The 16,579-nt window shown below is 34.5% G+C and overlaps 1 protein-coding gene across 5 annotated transcripts in view; it reads left to right on the forward strand.

Moving 5' to 3' along the window:
- Positions 1 to 14,731, forward strand: part of LOC143253007 (uncharacterized) — a 34,356-nt gene extending 19,625 nt beyond the window's left edge. For 3 of the 5 annotated variants that reach the window (XM_076506038.1, XM_076506039.1, XM_076506042.1), the window contains one exon: positions 10,879 to 14,731. In XM_076506038.1, coding sequence (XP_076362153.1) covers positions 10,879 to 11,978 — 1,100 coding nt within the window. In that variant the 3' untranslated portion in view covers positions 11,979 to 14,731. Of the gene's footprint in view, positions 1 to 10,465; positions 10,678 to 10,878 lie in introns of those variants that run through there. The other 2 variants (XM_076506043.1, XM_076506040.1) reach the window with 2 other exon arrangements.
- Positions 14,732 to 16,579: the final 1,848 nt, after the last annotated feature.

Consider the following 16,579-nt stretch of genomic DNA (forward strand, 5'->3'; position numbering starts at 1 on the left):
GGCATAAAAATTTGTAAATTTCACTACGTAGTGTCAAGTTTTTAAACTATATTTATTGCCCCCCGCTAGTACAGCGGTATGCCTCCGGATTTACAACGCTAAAATCAGGAGTTCGATTTCCCTCGGTGGGCTGAGCAGATAGCCCTTTGTGGCTTTGCTATACAAAAAACACACACACACACACACACACACACTATATTTATTACATCTCGTAGTGTAAACATGCCTAACGATTAAGTGTATATGAACTAAACTCGAAAATTTTTGCACGTTGACAAATGGCACAGACAACGAAAAATGTTATATTAGTGAAAATGTTTTTAATCCATTGAAGCCATTGTTTATGCTATTGTATGTTAGTTAATGTTATATGAAACTTATAAATTCAATCCATATTTTACATCACTGTCTTAATTGAAGAAAGAGTTGATAGTAATAAAGGAAAATGTATTTGGGTTTCAGTACAGTTTGAATGTTGTTAAATTACAAGCATACACAATTAACTGTTTCTAAGCGTAACACCTGTAATACGGAAGATGATCCAAACACAACGGGATTAGCTCTACCACAGTATCAAATACGGGTCTCAATTTAAGGTGATTAGGTATGCATGAAACATGAATTTTTTTTTTTTCTTAACTGTCACATGATGTTATACATGTAGTTACCACATTGTGGTGTAGTGCTAGACTCGAGGCTGTGAAGCACACAGGCGCATGGGAGCTTGTCACGTTTAAACAATAAACTGAAACAACTTTATTGTAGTGCTCTAGCGTTACATGTGTAGATGTCCAACTAGTACATGCAGATCATCACATGTGAACAACTGACGAACAGACATGCGCATCTTAGCGTAGATATAGAATGGTTGAAAACGTGCCCACGTGTAATTATCTTTCAGCCGCTCTGTGGTTTCTTCACGTTAGCGCTGTTGTGTTGGTTAGAGTTATTAGTTTTAAGAACAAATTATCTATTTAAATAAACCTTTCGGAACCGGGTAATTGTCGCATCAGAGTTCATAATTTCATCTAGATAACACGAACTTTTTCGGACACATTAAAGTCGGCATACATAATATATATACGTTAAGTTTGAAGCTATGCAATTATGATCACGATACAATATTAATAATGACATTTTTAACGGGAAAAAAGGCCGTCCTATCAAAATGGTTTGATATAGCGACATTGTTAAATAAAACTTACAAAACAAAATCATTGCCCCCTGTTGGCTAAATTTTAAACAATATTTTAAAAATACAAACAAAGGTCACACAACTGTCTTTGTGACAGAGTTCTTTTAAAATATGTAAACTGTAATCAAAAACGTTCCAACTTTGGTTCATTTATGATGAAGAAAAACATAAACAAATAAATCTGATAAACGAGTGATTTCAGAAGTTAAACCTTCCTTCGTCAGTGGTAAGTTAAACGTTTCATTGCCCTTAAATAAGAAAAATATACTTCTAATGTGTTTCTTTTCATCGGGGTTCTTTCCTAAGGCTCACAAGTAAGTACATTGCAGAATATTTGTGTACATACACTTCTGATTGGTGAACTGCATCGCTCTGCTCCACGCCACAATGTGGTATCTTCTGTTGAAGATTTTTCCACGCCTGTTCAAACATACATATCTATCGTTGTTAAAATTTTGCTAACATTATAAAACGTAGGTTTTTCTCTGTATAAGCTTAAAACTTATTTAAGCCCTTTCGTTCTAAATGTCGTTTAGCACAGGTCACGAAATAGCAAAGACTCAGACCTTGCCTTTTATGTTAACCTTGCAGCAAAGGCACAAATAACTATGCGCCGAAATGGACGTTGTAAACAAAACATTGTGATGTTTGTTAGGACATGCCAAAGGCAAATGTAAGGATAGAACAGCCGATGAATGTTGGACTTGGAGACCATTTTAAAACAGTTCATACAGCCCTCTTCGTTTGATTTTGATTTTGTTTAGTAACCCTGTCTCGCTTTACACTGTAGGTGGGCAAAGTTGGTTGTTAAATTTCATGAAACCAGTTTGTAGTATCATTAGAAATGTGGGCTTACGTAAGACTGTTTCCTAATTTACTTTCTATCAAAGACACGATGAGATAATAATGATAAGTTTATTGTTCTGGCTCCAGATGGCCCAAAGATAATCTGTAACGCTCAGGGGACTAGGATCATTCACAGCCGAGGATACAATACAAATATTTTATTTGTGTAACTTTACTTAAAACAAAACAACCAACGTATAAACCCACTAACAAATAACAGTGTGCAACATTTACGTCCACATACTATAATATATAAATGTTTAGAAATCTTTGTTTCCTAGAGAAATAAAAACGAGGACACACAATTTTTTCTATTATTCGTTTTTTACGCTTAACTACGAACACTTGGTTTGAACACTTCTCCCGCAAATAAAATATGATGTGAAAATAATAAACAAATGTACCCAATTTAAGCTTTAAAGTGTATATTAAAGAAGCGTGTAAACTAGTGTTTAAGGTTTCATTCTAAACGAATATGGAATAATTACATGAGTAATAACAGTTTAAACCTAAGTGTTAACACCATGTCTTCACTGTAATAGTTCCAGGCAATTTCACGGTTCAATGCAGTCACTCTTAGAATATGCGCCGGTTACCATGTGTATACTGTATGCTGAAATTCGGCATGTGTTTTGAAAAAGTTGTTTGTTTGTTTTTAATTTCGCGCAAAGCTACACGAGGGCTATCTGCGCTAGTCGTCTCTGTGTGTTTTTGTGTTTGTGTGTTTTTGAATTTCGCACAAAGCTACTCGAGGGCTACCTGTGCTAGCCGTCCCTAATTTAGCAGTGTAAGACCAGAGGGAAGGCAGCTAGTCATCACCACTCACCGCCAATTCTTGGGCTACTCTTTCACCAACGAATATTGAGATTGACCGTCATATTATAACGCCCCCACGGCTGAAAGGGTGAGCATGTTTGGTGCGACGGAGATTCGAATCCGTGACCAGCAGATTACGAGTCGACCGCCTTAACCCACCTAGTCATGCCATGCATTAACCAAAGTGAATATCTGGTCTGAAACAATGCAAATTTTGGCAACACAGAAAACACAAATTCTAGCTTCCTTCAAGGAAAGAGATGCAGAGCTTAATAGTGACAGATTTAATTGTGTCAGCCCCCCAAAAAAAAAAAACAACAACAACAACAAAACAAACCCAACAAACAACAACAACAAAAACACAAAACTGGTGTGTAGAGTAAGATCAATAAGACACAGGTCATTCTGATTGATCACTGTTAGCCGAAAAATACCCGCGTGCAAGAACTCTGTGGGGTTTCCTTTGTTTCTGGTCTTACACTAATGTTGTTGGTGTAGTTTCGATAAGTTAAGCCATGATGCTTGATGACGAGAAATACTACATGAAATAAAAATGTATCTCAGAATGGCTGGTATAGGTATTAACACTTCTATTGCTAAAAAGTTTTGGTTGGATTTGTGTTTAGTAGTTTAAATTTGTTTGTATCTGATAAGATATTGTTCATGTTTTGAATGTTTTCATCTGTGTTTATTATAACTATAACATTAATTCTATAAACAACTTTAAACAAGACAACAACATCAAAATTTTAAAAGCAGATAAAGGCATTCAAAAAATGAACAACATCTTATCAGATACAAACAAATTTAAACTACTAAACACAAATCCAATAAAAACACACGAAAACCAATTAAACAAAATACTACTACAAATGAAAGAAACCAACACAATCTAAGAAAAAATTTATTCTTACTTCCCAAAGACCGACTCACGTACATCACCATTATACGGCACCCCCACACCTCACAAACCTGATTGTTAACTATGACCTATAATGTTAACCTACGAATCATTTAACTACAAACTTGGTAAATATATAGTGTGGGAATTTTCAAAGACTCTCTTAACTTTAAACCTATTTTTAATCAACTAAATCATAAACACGTAATGGCCAGTTTCAATGTAATCTCTCTCTTCACAGAAGTTTCAACAACTGAAGCCTACAAGATAACTTTAAAACATTATATCCAAGACTCCAGCCCATTGATACACGTCCCCAGCAACCACTTAACAACCCTGATAGAATTCACTACCACTAAAAATAATTTTATGTTCAATAACCAAAACTACCTACAAATAAATGGACTTAGTATGGGGAATCCCATGTCACCAGTTCTAGCCAAGATTTTTACGACACAGACTGAATCTCAAGAGATCAATTCAGCCTTACACTTACCACTATACTGGGTCAGGTATGTTGATGATACAATTCAGCCTTACACTTACCGCTATACTGGGTCAGGTATGTTGATGATACAATTCAGCCTTACACTTACCACTATACTGGGTCAGGTATGTTGATGATACAATTCAGCCTTACACTTACCACTATACTGGGTCAGGTATGTTGATGATACAATTCAGCCTTACACTTACCACTATACTGAGTCAGGTATGTTGATGATACAATTCAGCCTTACACTTACCACTATACTGGGTCAGGTATGTTGATGATACAATTCAGCCTTACACTTACCACTATACTGGGTCAGGTATGTTGATGATATAATTCAGCCTTACACTTACCACTATACTGGGTCAGGTATGTTGATGATACAATTCAGCCTTACACTTACCACTATACTGGGTCAGGTATGTTGATGATACAATTCAGCCTTACACTTACCACTATACTGGGTCAGGTATGTTGATGATACAATTCAGCCTTACACTTACCACTATACTGGGTCAGGTATGTTGATGATACAATTGCTGGATTCAAGTCTACACAACACACACTTAGTTTTTTCAATCACGTTAACTCGATACACCCTAACATTAAGTTCACCTGTGAACAGGAAAAAACCCCAAAAAAACTAGCCACATAGCATTTCTTAACCTCAAGATCACTAGAACTGATACACAATTCAAAACAGAAATTCACAGAAAAATCACCCATACAAGATTGTACATTCTCTGAAACAAAACAATAACTCAACATATTGAGAAACCAAATTAACACAGCCACAAAACTATGTTCACCTGATAAAATTAACGATGAAATAAACAAAATAAAACAACACTTCATCAACATCAACATATTTCCTCCAGAAACCGTGGAAAAATTATACGCACACACCTAGACCAACAACAAACAAATAATAGTAAATCCCAAGATACAACAAACTACAAAATCTTATACTGCTGCATACCATATGTTCCTGCCATTAATGAGAAAAAATAACTAACATTTGTAAAAACTTATAACAAAACACAACATTCCAGTAAACACCATTTTTTTTTTTTAAAAACCAGGTACAAAACTAAAATCCATACTATGTAAAAATTACTCTGACAAACACGATACCAACATAATTTATAAAATACAATGTAAAAACTACCACTACTTCTACATTGGACAAACAAGGAGAAAAATGGAAACCAGATTCAAGGAACACAAAAAAGCACCTTCACACGTTTTTGAACACTACATATCAAGCAAACACAACATAACCATAGAAAACTCCCAGATACTAAGTAGGGAAACAAATATAAACAAACACAAAATTGAAGAAGCAACTAATTATAGAGCAACTAAAATCAAAATTAAACCAATATAAAGGAACACCTTTATATATATTCTAATTAATAACCTGACATACAACCGCAACGCCCCCTACAATCCCATATCCCTTTATACTATCGTTCCTAAGACACGTGTCCAGCAACGATCAGTTGCAATCTTTCTTTGTTAACCTGAAAATGACCTAGGAAGGTCGAAACGTTGTTCTCTGCTTATCAATAAAAGTGATAGTACCCATACCAGCCATTCTGAGATACATTTTTAAGCTATGAGGGTCCTGGTAGTGGTACAAAATATCCGAGTGCAAGAGCTCTCTGTGTGGTTTCCTTGTTGCTGGTTCTAACTTAATATATAAAATGTATTGTCGGTAAGTTCAACCATCATTAATCTACTACGTTTTAGTTGTATTATTTTCGACACACTAAAGGAACAGGTGAGAAACTACAAACTTCAGGCATAGTTGTCCCTATTTAGAACTCCTGACCAATGAGAGGTCAACCAGATAGTGTTGCCCTTTTAACCGAATAAGAATATCTGTTACATGTATGACAGGTCCACTTTTTACAGGGCGTAATTGATCTAGCGGCGTTCCATGTGTTCGAACTTGGACTTGTTGATCCAAAGTTCGAAACATAAACTACTAGGCCATGCATTATTCATCACACCCTACATTTTATATTCTTAAAGTGTAAGTTTAATGCTTGCAAAATTCTAGAATTTGTTTGGCTCGTTTATTTGTTTTAAACAATAATTTATTTAAAGGCGTTATTTCAGTTTGCATCGTTCAGCGCTAAATAACTCGAACTTTATTAATTTCATGGATTAAATATGACGCCATTTTCAGCGGGATGTCCTGTTCTTTCCTCTTTCGCTGAATGTCTCAATTATGGTTAAAATTTTGAAACACCCAATACTCGTGGCTCAAATAATTAATAACGACTGTAAGAGTAGTTAACTTATATGGTTTCGTGATAAAGTTGTTCAGGTAATGCACACAAGGTATTACTCTTAACTGAAGCTGGTGTAAATATTACCATATTCCCATTATGAAACAAGAAAAAAAAAAACCTTTGTGAACCAAGTTTCCACAATTTCTTAGTTACAAATACAAACTTAAGAAAGCCCTCACATATGAATCTTTGGTCTTTTCATGAGAAATACCAATTCTGTGTATTTACTCTATACTTGTTTCAAGGTATCATGAACTTATACGTCATGAACACTACCATGGGTGAACTCTAAAAACCACGTGTTTAAACAAAGTGAATATCTTATGCTGAAACGTTTTCTTTCTATCTATTATCGCATAAATAAACGAATTCCAAAAGTAGCTTAACATAATGATGTATTTGCGGACAGCCTCAGTGACTACTTGGTAGTGATATTATTAAAAAAATTATTTTATATTATTTCGAATTTTTTAAAATATACACACATAAATGTTTAGGCTTAGATAACACTCATTCCGTACCTTCATTGTGAACAAAAGTTAAGTTTTAATGATTATCTCTGGCAGCTAGCTATACATCTGGTTTATTCTTTATAATTACGTTGTTACTAATACGTTAAACGTTTTTTAATTTAGTTGTTAGGTAGAAGAGGGTTTTTTAATTTAGTAGTTAGGTAGAAGAGGGTGGGTTTGGCCTTTTATGATGCAAAGCAACTAGACTATCTGCGCCAGAGTAGCCCAAGAGTTGGCGGTGGGTGGTGATGACTAGCTGCCTTCCCTCTAGTCTTACACTGCTAAATTAGGGACGGCTAGCATAGATAGCCCTCAAGTAGCTTTGTGCGAAATTCCAAAAAACAAACTATCTGTGCCATAAGCTGAAGGAAGTAGGATATTAATATTTAAATTCTTATAAAGGTAAGCCTAGAATGTCTAAAATACTTTGGATAACGCCACGAAAATCTAATAACTTCGATAGGTGTCTAGAAGAGTGAGAGTAGACGTAAATACCAGTAGGCCAATCAATTATTAATCTACCAATGAATCAGTCAGTTTAGTTTTGAGTTTCTATGCTGCTAGTCGTTCGGTAAAGATTTAGTTTCAGTGATGTGATCAATGTTAGTTATCGAGTAAATTCAGTTACTGAATCGATTAGCTGTGAAACTGTTAAGAGTAAGTTTACTTTTCATGTTAGTTGAAGTATCATTAGCGAAATATTTCTATAAAAAACGTCAATTATAAACTTAAGCCTATAAGTTATAACAGTGTACAAGCCTGTAGAAACAATAAGGAAGATATAAACTAATTTGCTATCGTTACGTAGACTGGACTATGGGTTACTTTCACCAAATAATTTAAAAGAGCCTGCCAAACAAAGAACGACGCTACCACAGTATTTTCGAAGTATGCCAATTTTGAAAAATAGTTGACAGTTGATTATTTTTCAAGATTTATTTAACTTGGTTTACGTATCAATGGCACAGAATTTCAAGTTTCAACAAAATAACTTAATTTTCGACTATGTAAAATACTGTTGTTTAAATTGATTTAAAATTTACATTTTATAATAAAAATATGTTGACGTTTGAAAAAGATAACTTGTAAAAAAAACACCACGAGGTGTTGTTTGCAACAATTTATTGATACTGGAACTTCAACAGTTTTAGCTCGATATATTATGTATATATATATACTATTATAAAATTTTTATTATCAAAATTTCCATTACGTTCCAGATCTGGATACCAATATTTGAATAATAACCAACATTAGTTTGTTTTTGAATTTCGCACAAAGCTACAACAGGGCTATCTGCGATAGCCGTCCCTAATTTTGCAGTGTAAGACTAGAGGGAAGGTAGCTAGTCATCACCACCCACCGCCAACTCTTGGGTTACTCTTTTACCAACGAATAGTGGGATTGACCGTCACATTATAATGCCCCCACGGCTGAAAGGGTGAGCATGTTTGGTTCGACGGGGATTCAAACCCGCAATCCTAAGATTACGAGTGGAATGCCTTCACCCACCTGGTCATGCCGTGGCCACCAGCATTAGTATTCAATTGCTCTTTTATACGTTGCTCTATACAAGATGTGGTTTATTTCGAGAACAAAACCTGTCAAGTAATTTTCTTTTCTGTGTGCATCCAGTCAGTTTTGTTTATCTTATTTTCTTTAAGCTTTGTTTTTCAAATACTACTTCTTAAGCCTCTTAGTAACATTTTGGTATGTCTTCTTATTTATACTACTAGAAATTTGGTTTTGATACCCGTGGTGGGAAAGGAACTGACAGCCCTCTATGTAGCTTTGTGCTTAATAACAACTAAGTCCTTACAACTCATTATACAAATTATTTTCTTTATTGCAGAAGCACAGTATTTTTCCCATAAGTTTTTATTACTTGGTTGTAGCATCTGAACTTTGTTCCCTTTTCTAACGTGTTTGTTATTTTTTCTTATAGCAAAGCCACATCAGGCTACATATTTTGTCAACCGAGGGGAATCGAACCCCTGATTTTAGTGTTGTAAATCCCAAGACTTACCATTGTCCCAGCAGGGCGACTCGTTTCCAAGGAAAAGAACATTCGAGTGCTACTATTTCAGTCACATAACGATTGAAAAACAGTCCTTGAAATAACTTAAGAACTGGCAGTTTTATCATTTCAGATCTACCTTTTGTCTCCTACAAATCATTTGCCAATAATAAACCAATTAAAAAGACTGTTTGGACAAACATATACAGTTTACATGTTTACATAAAAAGACTGTTTGAACAAACATATACAGTTTACATGTTTACATAAAAACTTTGAGTCTTTTGGTTTCCGATATTTCACCAACTTTCTGTGTTGAAACCGTAATATGTAATTTAATTATTATTAACTTGTGATCAAACCAAACAAACTTACTTGTGTAATTAATATTCGTCCAACATATTTTTGTGTGAAAATAAATTAGGGGAAGTTAGCGATGCTATAGTAGTGAGTCATGTGTCAAAGTAACTGTTTCAGCTGATATCATTACAGGTTATATCGTTGGGATGTTATCATTTAGAAAAAGAGTGTATTAGTCAGAATATGATGAAAAAGGTTAAAAACATAGAAGTGTGATCTTTATTAAATGATTCAAATACTACAAACATACGTTTGGTAAGGACTAGTGACATTCTTAGAATGTCATAGAAGTGTGAACTTTATTAAATGATTCAAATACTACAAACATACGTTTGGTAAGGACTAGTGACATTCTTAGAATGTCATAGAAGTGTGAACTTTATTAAATGATTCAAATACTACAAACATACGTTTGGTAAGGACTAGTGACATTCTTAAATGTGTCTTAATGAGATAAAATGGACCAGGAAGAGAGACTGCTATTTTCGTCATCAGAAGTTGGCTATGAGTATCTGAAGTCTGAAACTGAGCCATTAAATTGTTTAAAGAAAACACGTATTACTGACCCGTTCCCTTTCTCCATAGCGGTCTCTATTGATAAATCTAATTCCGGACATCCTTTCGAAATGTAGTGTTATGATATGAACGCAACGGAGATAAGGGAGAAATCCAGTTTCAGACAGAAGAGGGAAATATATGTCACTTTGTTAAAGTTTTAATCACCACTTCGGTTCCTGATGCATCACGGGAAGTTTACTGATATTATTTTGGATGAGGATGGAGAATGTATTCACTATGAACTCAGTTTTGGCTGCAGAACTAAAGTCCATTAGGAACAAGTAGTCTTAATCACTGACTTCCCCTAACTGCTGAGGGTCGGACTTTTAGATTCCTACCACCTCCTTTCAGCTTGGCCCGAAGCGACCCGGATGCGATGAAACAGCTCTATATAGCTGTGATTTCATCTGCGTCATTTCCTGCTTGTCTGATTGTGCTTGATTTTAATGGCTAGCTTCCCGTTCAGTGTTTCATCCAATAACAACCTTTAACTTTCTCATAATCTCTCCAGACTACAGGAAGGATGCCATAAAGTTCTGTTGGCTGTGGTCAAACGACTGTACTGAAGTATAACAACTCATGGTGGATGCCATGGACAATTCTGTACAAAATTCTATGATGGTACGCTCAAAAAATAAATCTGGAAAAGAAGTATCCTTTATCATCTCAAACACTAAAAGTATGTGACATTGTGGATATAACATATTAACTAGAGGAAAATAATTTCAAAGGGGACAGTATCGTATTTTATTATAGTGTCGTTGATATAAAATCGTTTTACTGCTGGACCCTCTTTTATTTTTATGATTCCCTTTAACTTATTATACTTTTTTTTGTGACTACTTGTAATCAGTGTTGCTTTTTCTTTCTTTTTTAACAGGCATGGAGACCAATATCACACTATGGCAGTTCTTGTTGGAATTATTGCTAAGCAACCATTACAATCATATCATCACGTGGACGAATAATGATGGTGAATTCAAGCTAGTGAATGCTGAAGAAGTTGCTCGTCTCTGGGGATTACGCAAGAACAAGCATAACATGAACTACGACAAACTTAGTCGGGCTCTTAGGTATTACTACGACAAGAACATCATTAAAAAAGTTTTGGGACAAAAATTCGTGTATCGTTTTGTGTCGTTTCCAGAAATTGTGAAGACAGAGAATAAGATACCTTTCCATGTGAAAATGGAAAGCATTAATAAGAATGGAACCATTGCTTTCCACAATAGCTCGACTAAAATAGCTTACATTCCTTCTGGTCAGACTTCGCCTGGCAGCTTTTTTGACGATGAAAACTGTCCCCAAACGGTACCTCTAGATCTTCGAGAGGACAGCGAGAAGAAAGCATCTTTGTCACATGAGGTTGAGAATAATCCACCTTATTCCTGGAGTAGAACTGGTCCAACTCTTTCTGTTCCAGAAGTAAGAGAATCTGATGAGAAAAGGCGCATTGAAAACGATGTATCAAGAAGTGATTCGACCAGCCCTAAAAGAAACGTATCTACTTCTGCTTCTCCGGCAAAAAGACAAAAGCTTGAAGCTGACAGCGACTCATGCTCTTCTTCTTGTTCTCCATCAAACTCCTTATCTTCAAATGGGGATGTTAGTATTTCATTAAATAAGACAGGTAAATTCAAGGGAAAGCCTTCGCCAATATTTCCTATTCCTAGCAGCCCAAGACCCACATCTGGATCATTTGCTTCACTTCAGACTCCTCTAGTTACTTTGGCTAGCCCTTTCCTCTCCCAAAGCAAGACGCCAGTTATGCCCTTGCCATTTTGGGCTCCACTGAGTCCATTAACGCTCTCCAGTCCTCACTATTCGACTGGGTCTTCCCATTTCCAGTTCCCTCCCCATCTTTCCAGTCTAGGACTTACTGCTTTTCCACCATTGAGCCCTTTCATCACGCACCCAAACTCGCCGTTTGACCCCAAGTTCATCTTTTCTCCAACAAAATCCATTCAAGTGTTGCAATGATCGGCCAAATATTTGAATATATACACAATGTCGAGGAAAACACAATACTATACTGGAAATATTGGCGTAGCTGGAATATAATGTTATCTAGAAGTGCAGAAATTAATTAAAAACAACACAACTAGTTTTCCGTAGCCTGTAAACATAGATTTAAAGACCAGTTAAAATGCGTAAATTTATTTGTTGGGGCAGGGTTACCTTTTTAATTGGAGGCTGTGATCACTCCCTTGTGTGCCTTTTGACGCACTGCTGTGTTATAATCTATACAGTCTTAGCTTAAAACGAAATGTAGGGTAATGTGGGAAAATGTGATAAGTTTGTTAAGGCTTAAATGACACGGTGATATATGAAGTTATTTGCTATGTGTACATGTAGGTTAGAATTCAAAATATACACACGAATTGCCAGACGTACGCAAAAAACGCGTCAAATATATTTTGAGATTTTATTAGTGCAGTAGAGTTATATTTATGTTTTTAGAACGAAAGCTGGGTTGATACCAGTTGAATGTACGCTTTAATATCAATATTGACAACTCGCATGTGTAGAAATTATTAACATAAATTCGATTCAAGGAACTTTCTCTGTCTATTTTACACAACGTTTTTTATGCTGTATAAACTTTGCGTGATTATTCCAGACTGAGAGAGGTCAAAATAATTAACCTTTAGTAATATAAGTGACCTTACCTGTAGTAAATATGTGTAAATTGAAACACTTCAAAAGTAAAGCCAAGCTGGAGTGTGTATAGTTTTGCTTTTGTGTAAATATTTTTAAGTTTGTGTATATAAACAAATATCTAAATCATAAAATTGACATTTTTTACTGGAGACAAGACTAGCCGTCAGTTATGTGCGAAAAAGTATATTTATTGAAAACTGCTGGACAAAGTGCCAAGAATTTAGAGATATAACTTTGTATTCTCAACTTACAAGTTATAACAAAGTGTGCAAGTTCGTTTGTTCAAGGTTCAAAGGGAAAATCAATACTTGTAATAATGAGCACAACTCAATGTCTTAAAATACGATTGAATATTAGAGATAGCTCTCAAACACTGAAAAAGATGTATGTCGAAATGTTAGATCTAAACGAACTATTCCATATCAAGTTAACACTCATAAATTCGAATCTAAATATCGGGATAATTTGATATGACTGTTAATGACCTAACCTTATATTGTTAAACTAATAGCAAATATACAAGAAGTACTTCAATTATTTCTAAAATAAACATTACACCTTTGTTTAATTCCGTATTTGAGTCTAAATTGTTAAAAACGATTTAAAACTGGAATATCTCGCAGTTTTTGCTATTAAGTTGATAACTTTTGCAAATATCCAGTAAAATTATTTTTAATATTAATAATTATTTTCCATATATATAACTGGGGGCTCTTTTTGAATGTTTTCTAGGCCTTTGGTCTCTTGTTGTAATTAGGTCATTGATTTCGTATATGGATGTGACCTTTGGTTTCTGTGCATTATCTAAAGTTTTGATTAACTGCGCAATTAAGCCTTTTAATTTTTAATGAATTCACATTTTACTAAATTTGTTTACTTAATAAAATTAATACGTTGTTCGTTACATTTTGTTTTTTGTTTTTGGAAGTTGTTTGAAATAAAAAGTGACGCAATGTGTTTTTATTTTTTAAATGCGAAGTTTTGTATTTTCTTTGTTTACATTTTAGAAATATTCTAAAGTAAGAAAGCTTTTGTATAACACGGTTTCTGTTGGTAAAATTACAAAATTGAAGTATTTTCCAGTCAATTGATTTTAATCTAAAATAACACCTTAGCTTAAGAACTTTCTGGTAATGTTTTTGCTGGGTGGATATTATTAATTTATCAATTAAAAATATGTTACTAAAGAATATTACCATGATTTATCTGTAGGAACTACGCTTATGCGTAATTTTATTATAATTGTTGAAAACTTGCAAATTCGTCCTCTGTCTAAGATTGAAACAGTTATTTTTGAAGCTCGCCTTAATCTTATAAAGATTTTAGTCTTCTTTTAGGTAAACTATAAATTTTATGTATTTAGAAAAATTAAATACAAACATGTAATTATTTTGTAAGAAGACCATTAATTAAGCAAAGCTTTTCAGAAATAATTGTGTTACATCAACGATCACTTTCATGATAAATAAAATCAAACGTATCAAAGGAAACGAAAAAGAGAAGAAAACGAAGAAACAATATATTAAGTGCTCACCTTGGAACTGAATTATGATCTTTTTACGTGTATATTTCTCACAGCTATACGAAAACTTTATACAATTTATCAAACGTGTAGTTGTTCTATTTTCCACGTAGATAATTTGTTTCATGTGACAATCACAGTGCCTGTTTGGTGATGAAAATCTATCTGTGACTTTCAAGTGTGAGTTTCATTTCCTGAACGTTGCCGAAGATAATAAGCTTATTCTACCTCTAAATATTTAATGAACGAAAACAGTGAGTGAAGAGATTTCAATGAGCTGACTCTGTAACCAAATGTATCATAGCTCATCAGGGACAAAGAGTTTCTAGTTATATTTTTCTACATATATAAATATATCCTTGATTTATACAATACAGAGACCATGGATAACGTATATTTCCCGACAAGAAGCGCCTAGTCTTTGCACATTTTCCCTGTACTTGTAATGTGTATATTGTTTACATGAAAATCTTAATTTTTTTGACCAAGAACATTGTAAAAATAAACGTTCTCGTGTATAATAAAGTTGTTTTATGGTCATACTATAAAATTGTTGTTGTTATTGTGTCTGTTGACTACACAGTAACGTGGTGTGTCACTGTCATTGTTCTGTCAAATACATAATAACCTGCAATATGTAACTGTTACTGTCAGCTACACAGTAACATGATAAACATGAAAAGAACTGTGTCCTGAGTAAGACTCATTTGATTGAAAGTATTTAAGTAAGAATAACATATATTTTAATAAAGGTTAAAATAACATATTTTGACATATGACACTGCTGAATATTCGAACAATGAATATTTTCAATGTAAATTCACGTTGTGAGTGTTTAAGAAAAATCACTTGCCCTAAAATATGTTTTAGTTGTTCCATTTAAATTAACTTCTAAATGATAAAGTACGTTTTTGTTACTGCATTGAAAGTCAAACATTAAAATCATGCTAAACAAACAATTTCCTCTGCAGAATTAGTAGAAAAATTCTTATAATGAGAATGGCAATGTTGCTCTATTCGGTTGTAGTAGGCCAAGATATGATAAAAATCAAGGTTAAAATACAACCAAAGTTCATGCAAAAAATTTTTTTTTAATTTTATTTGTTTTGGAATTTCGCACAAAGCTACTCGAGGGCTATCTGTGTTAGCCGTCCCTAATTTAGCAGTGTAAGACTAGAGGGAAAGCAGCTAGTCATCACCACCCACCGCCAACTCTTGGGTTACTCTTTTACCAACGAATAGTGGGATTGACCGTCACATTATAACGCCCCCACGGCTGGGAGGGCGAGCATGTTTAGCGCGACGCGGGCGCGAACCCGCGACTCTCAGATTACAAAGTGCACGCCTTAACGCGCTAGGCCATGCCGGGCCCCTTGGTCTGACGATGCGGATTAGAATGGTTTAGTTCTTAATAGCAACTTGCACGACTTATTATATTAATCTCTTTTTTTTTACTTTAAACTTTTTATCTCGAGTTCATTTTTAGAATCTAGAACCATAGTTTTTAAAACCACAGTAGGTCATTATTTAAAACCAAAACTATTCAACATGTGCGTGTGTGTGGGTGGGTAGAGGTAGACGAAGAAGATGGCCTTCCCTTGAGCTAAAGTTTTTAATACACGTTTTATTTAACGGGCATAAAAGGGTATGAGTTATGTTATAATTGGTCGAACAAAGGTTTTTCTTTCTTTTATTATCTTTACCTAATTCGATTTGTTAACTGCCTTTACACTTCTTGATACTTCACCAACGGAAACTGTTAAACTATATTAGTGAACCATCACTTAATTCCTCCAGACGTAAAAATAAAATACACATGAAATATTCTTTGCAGTTGTGACGAAAGTTTGGGATAAAGGATTTTAGAAGTATTAGAAGAAACTACATATTAAATAATGTCTCTGGTGATTAACATCAAAACACCAGAAACATCTAACAAATAAGTAAACATCACGTTCGTATTCTTCTGTACGAGGTGCTAGAAATAAATATACAGTATCAAAAAATGGATGACTTTATCTATAAATACTGTTGACGAAATTAATGCAGTTACATAATGTATTGAAGAATGTATCAACAAAAGCTACTTTGATTTGATCTGTTATGAAGGTACACAGAGCCATCTGCACTAGCCGTCCCTACTTTAGCAGGGAAAGACTAAAGGAAAGACAACTAATCATCATCACCCACCGCCAACTCTTGGGCTACTCTTTTACCAACGAATACTGGGATTGAAGGAAACAGTATAACGCCTCTACAGCTGACAGGGCAAGCATGTTTGGTGGGAAGAGGATTTAAAACGCGCGACTCTCAGATTGTGAGTCAAGCGCCCTCTAACCACTTGGCTATAGCTACTCTGAGGACGCAATAAGGTAGTTCTTAATTGTTATCCTGTTTT

Source organism: Tachypleus tridentatus, chromosome 6 (assembly GCF_004210375.1).
Source record: "Tachypleus tridentatus isolate NWPU-2018 chromosome 6, ASM421037v1, whole genome shotgun sequence".
NCBI lineage: Eukaryota > Metazoa > Arthropoda > Merostomata > Xiphosura > Limulidae > Tachypleus > Tachypleus tridentatus.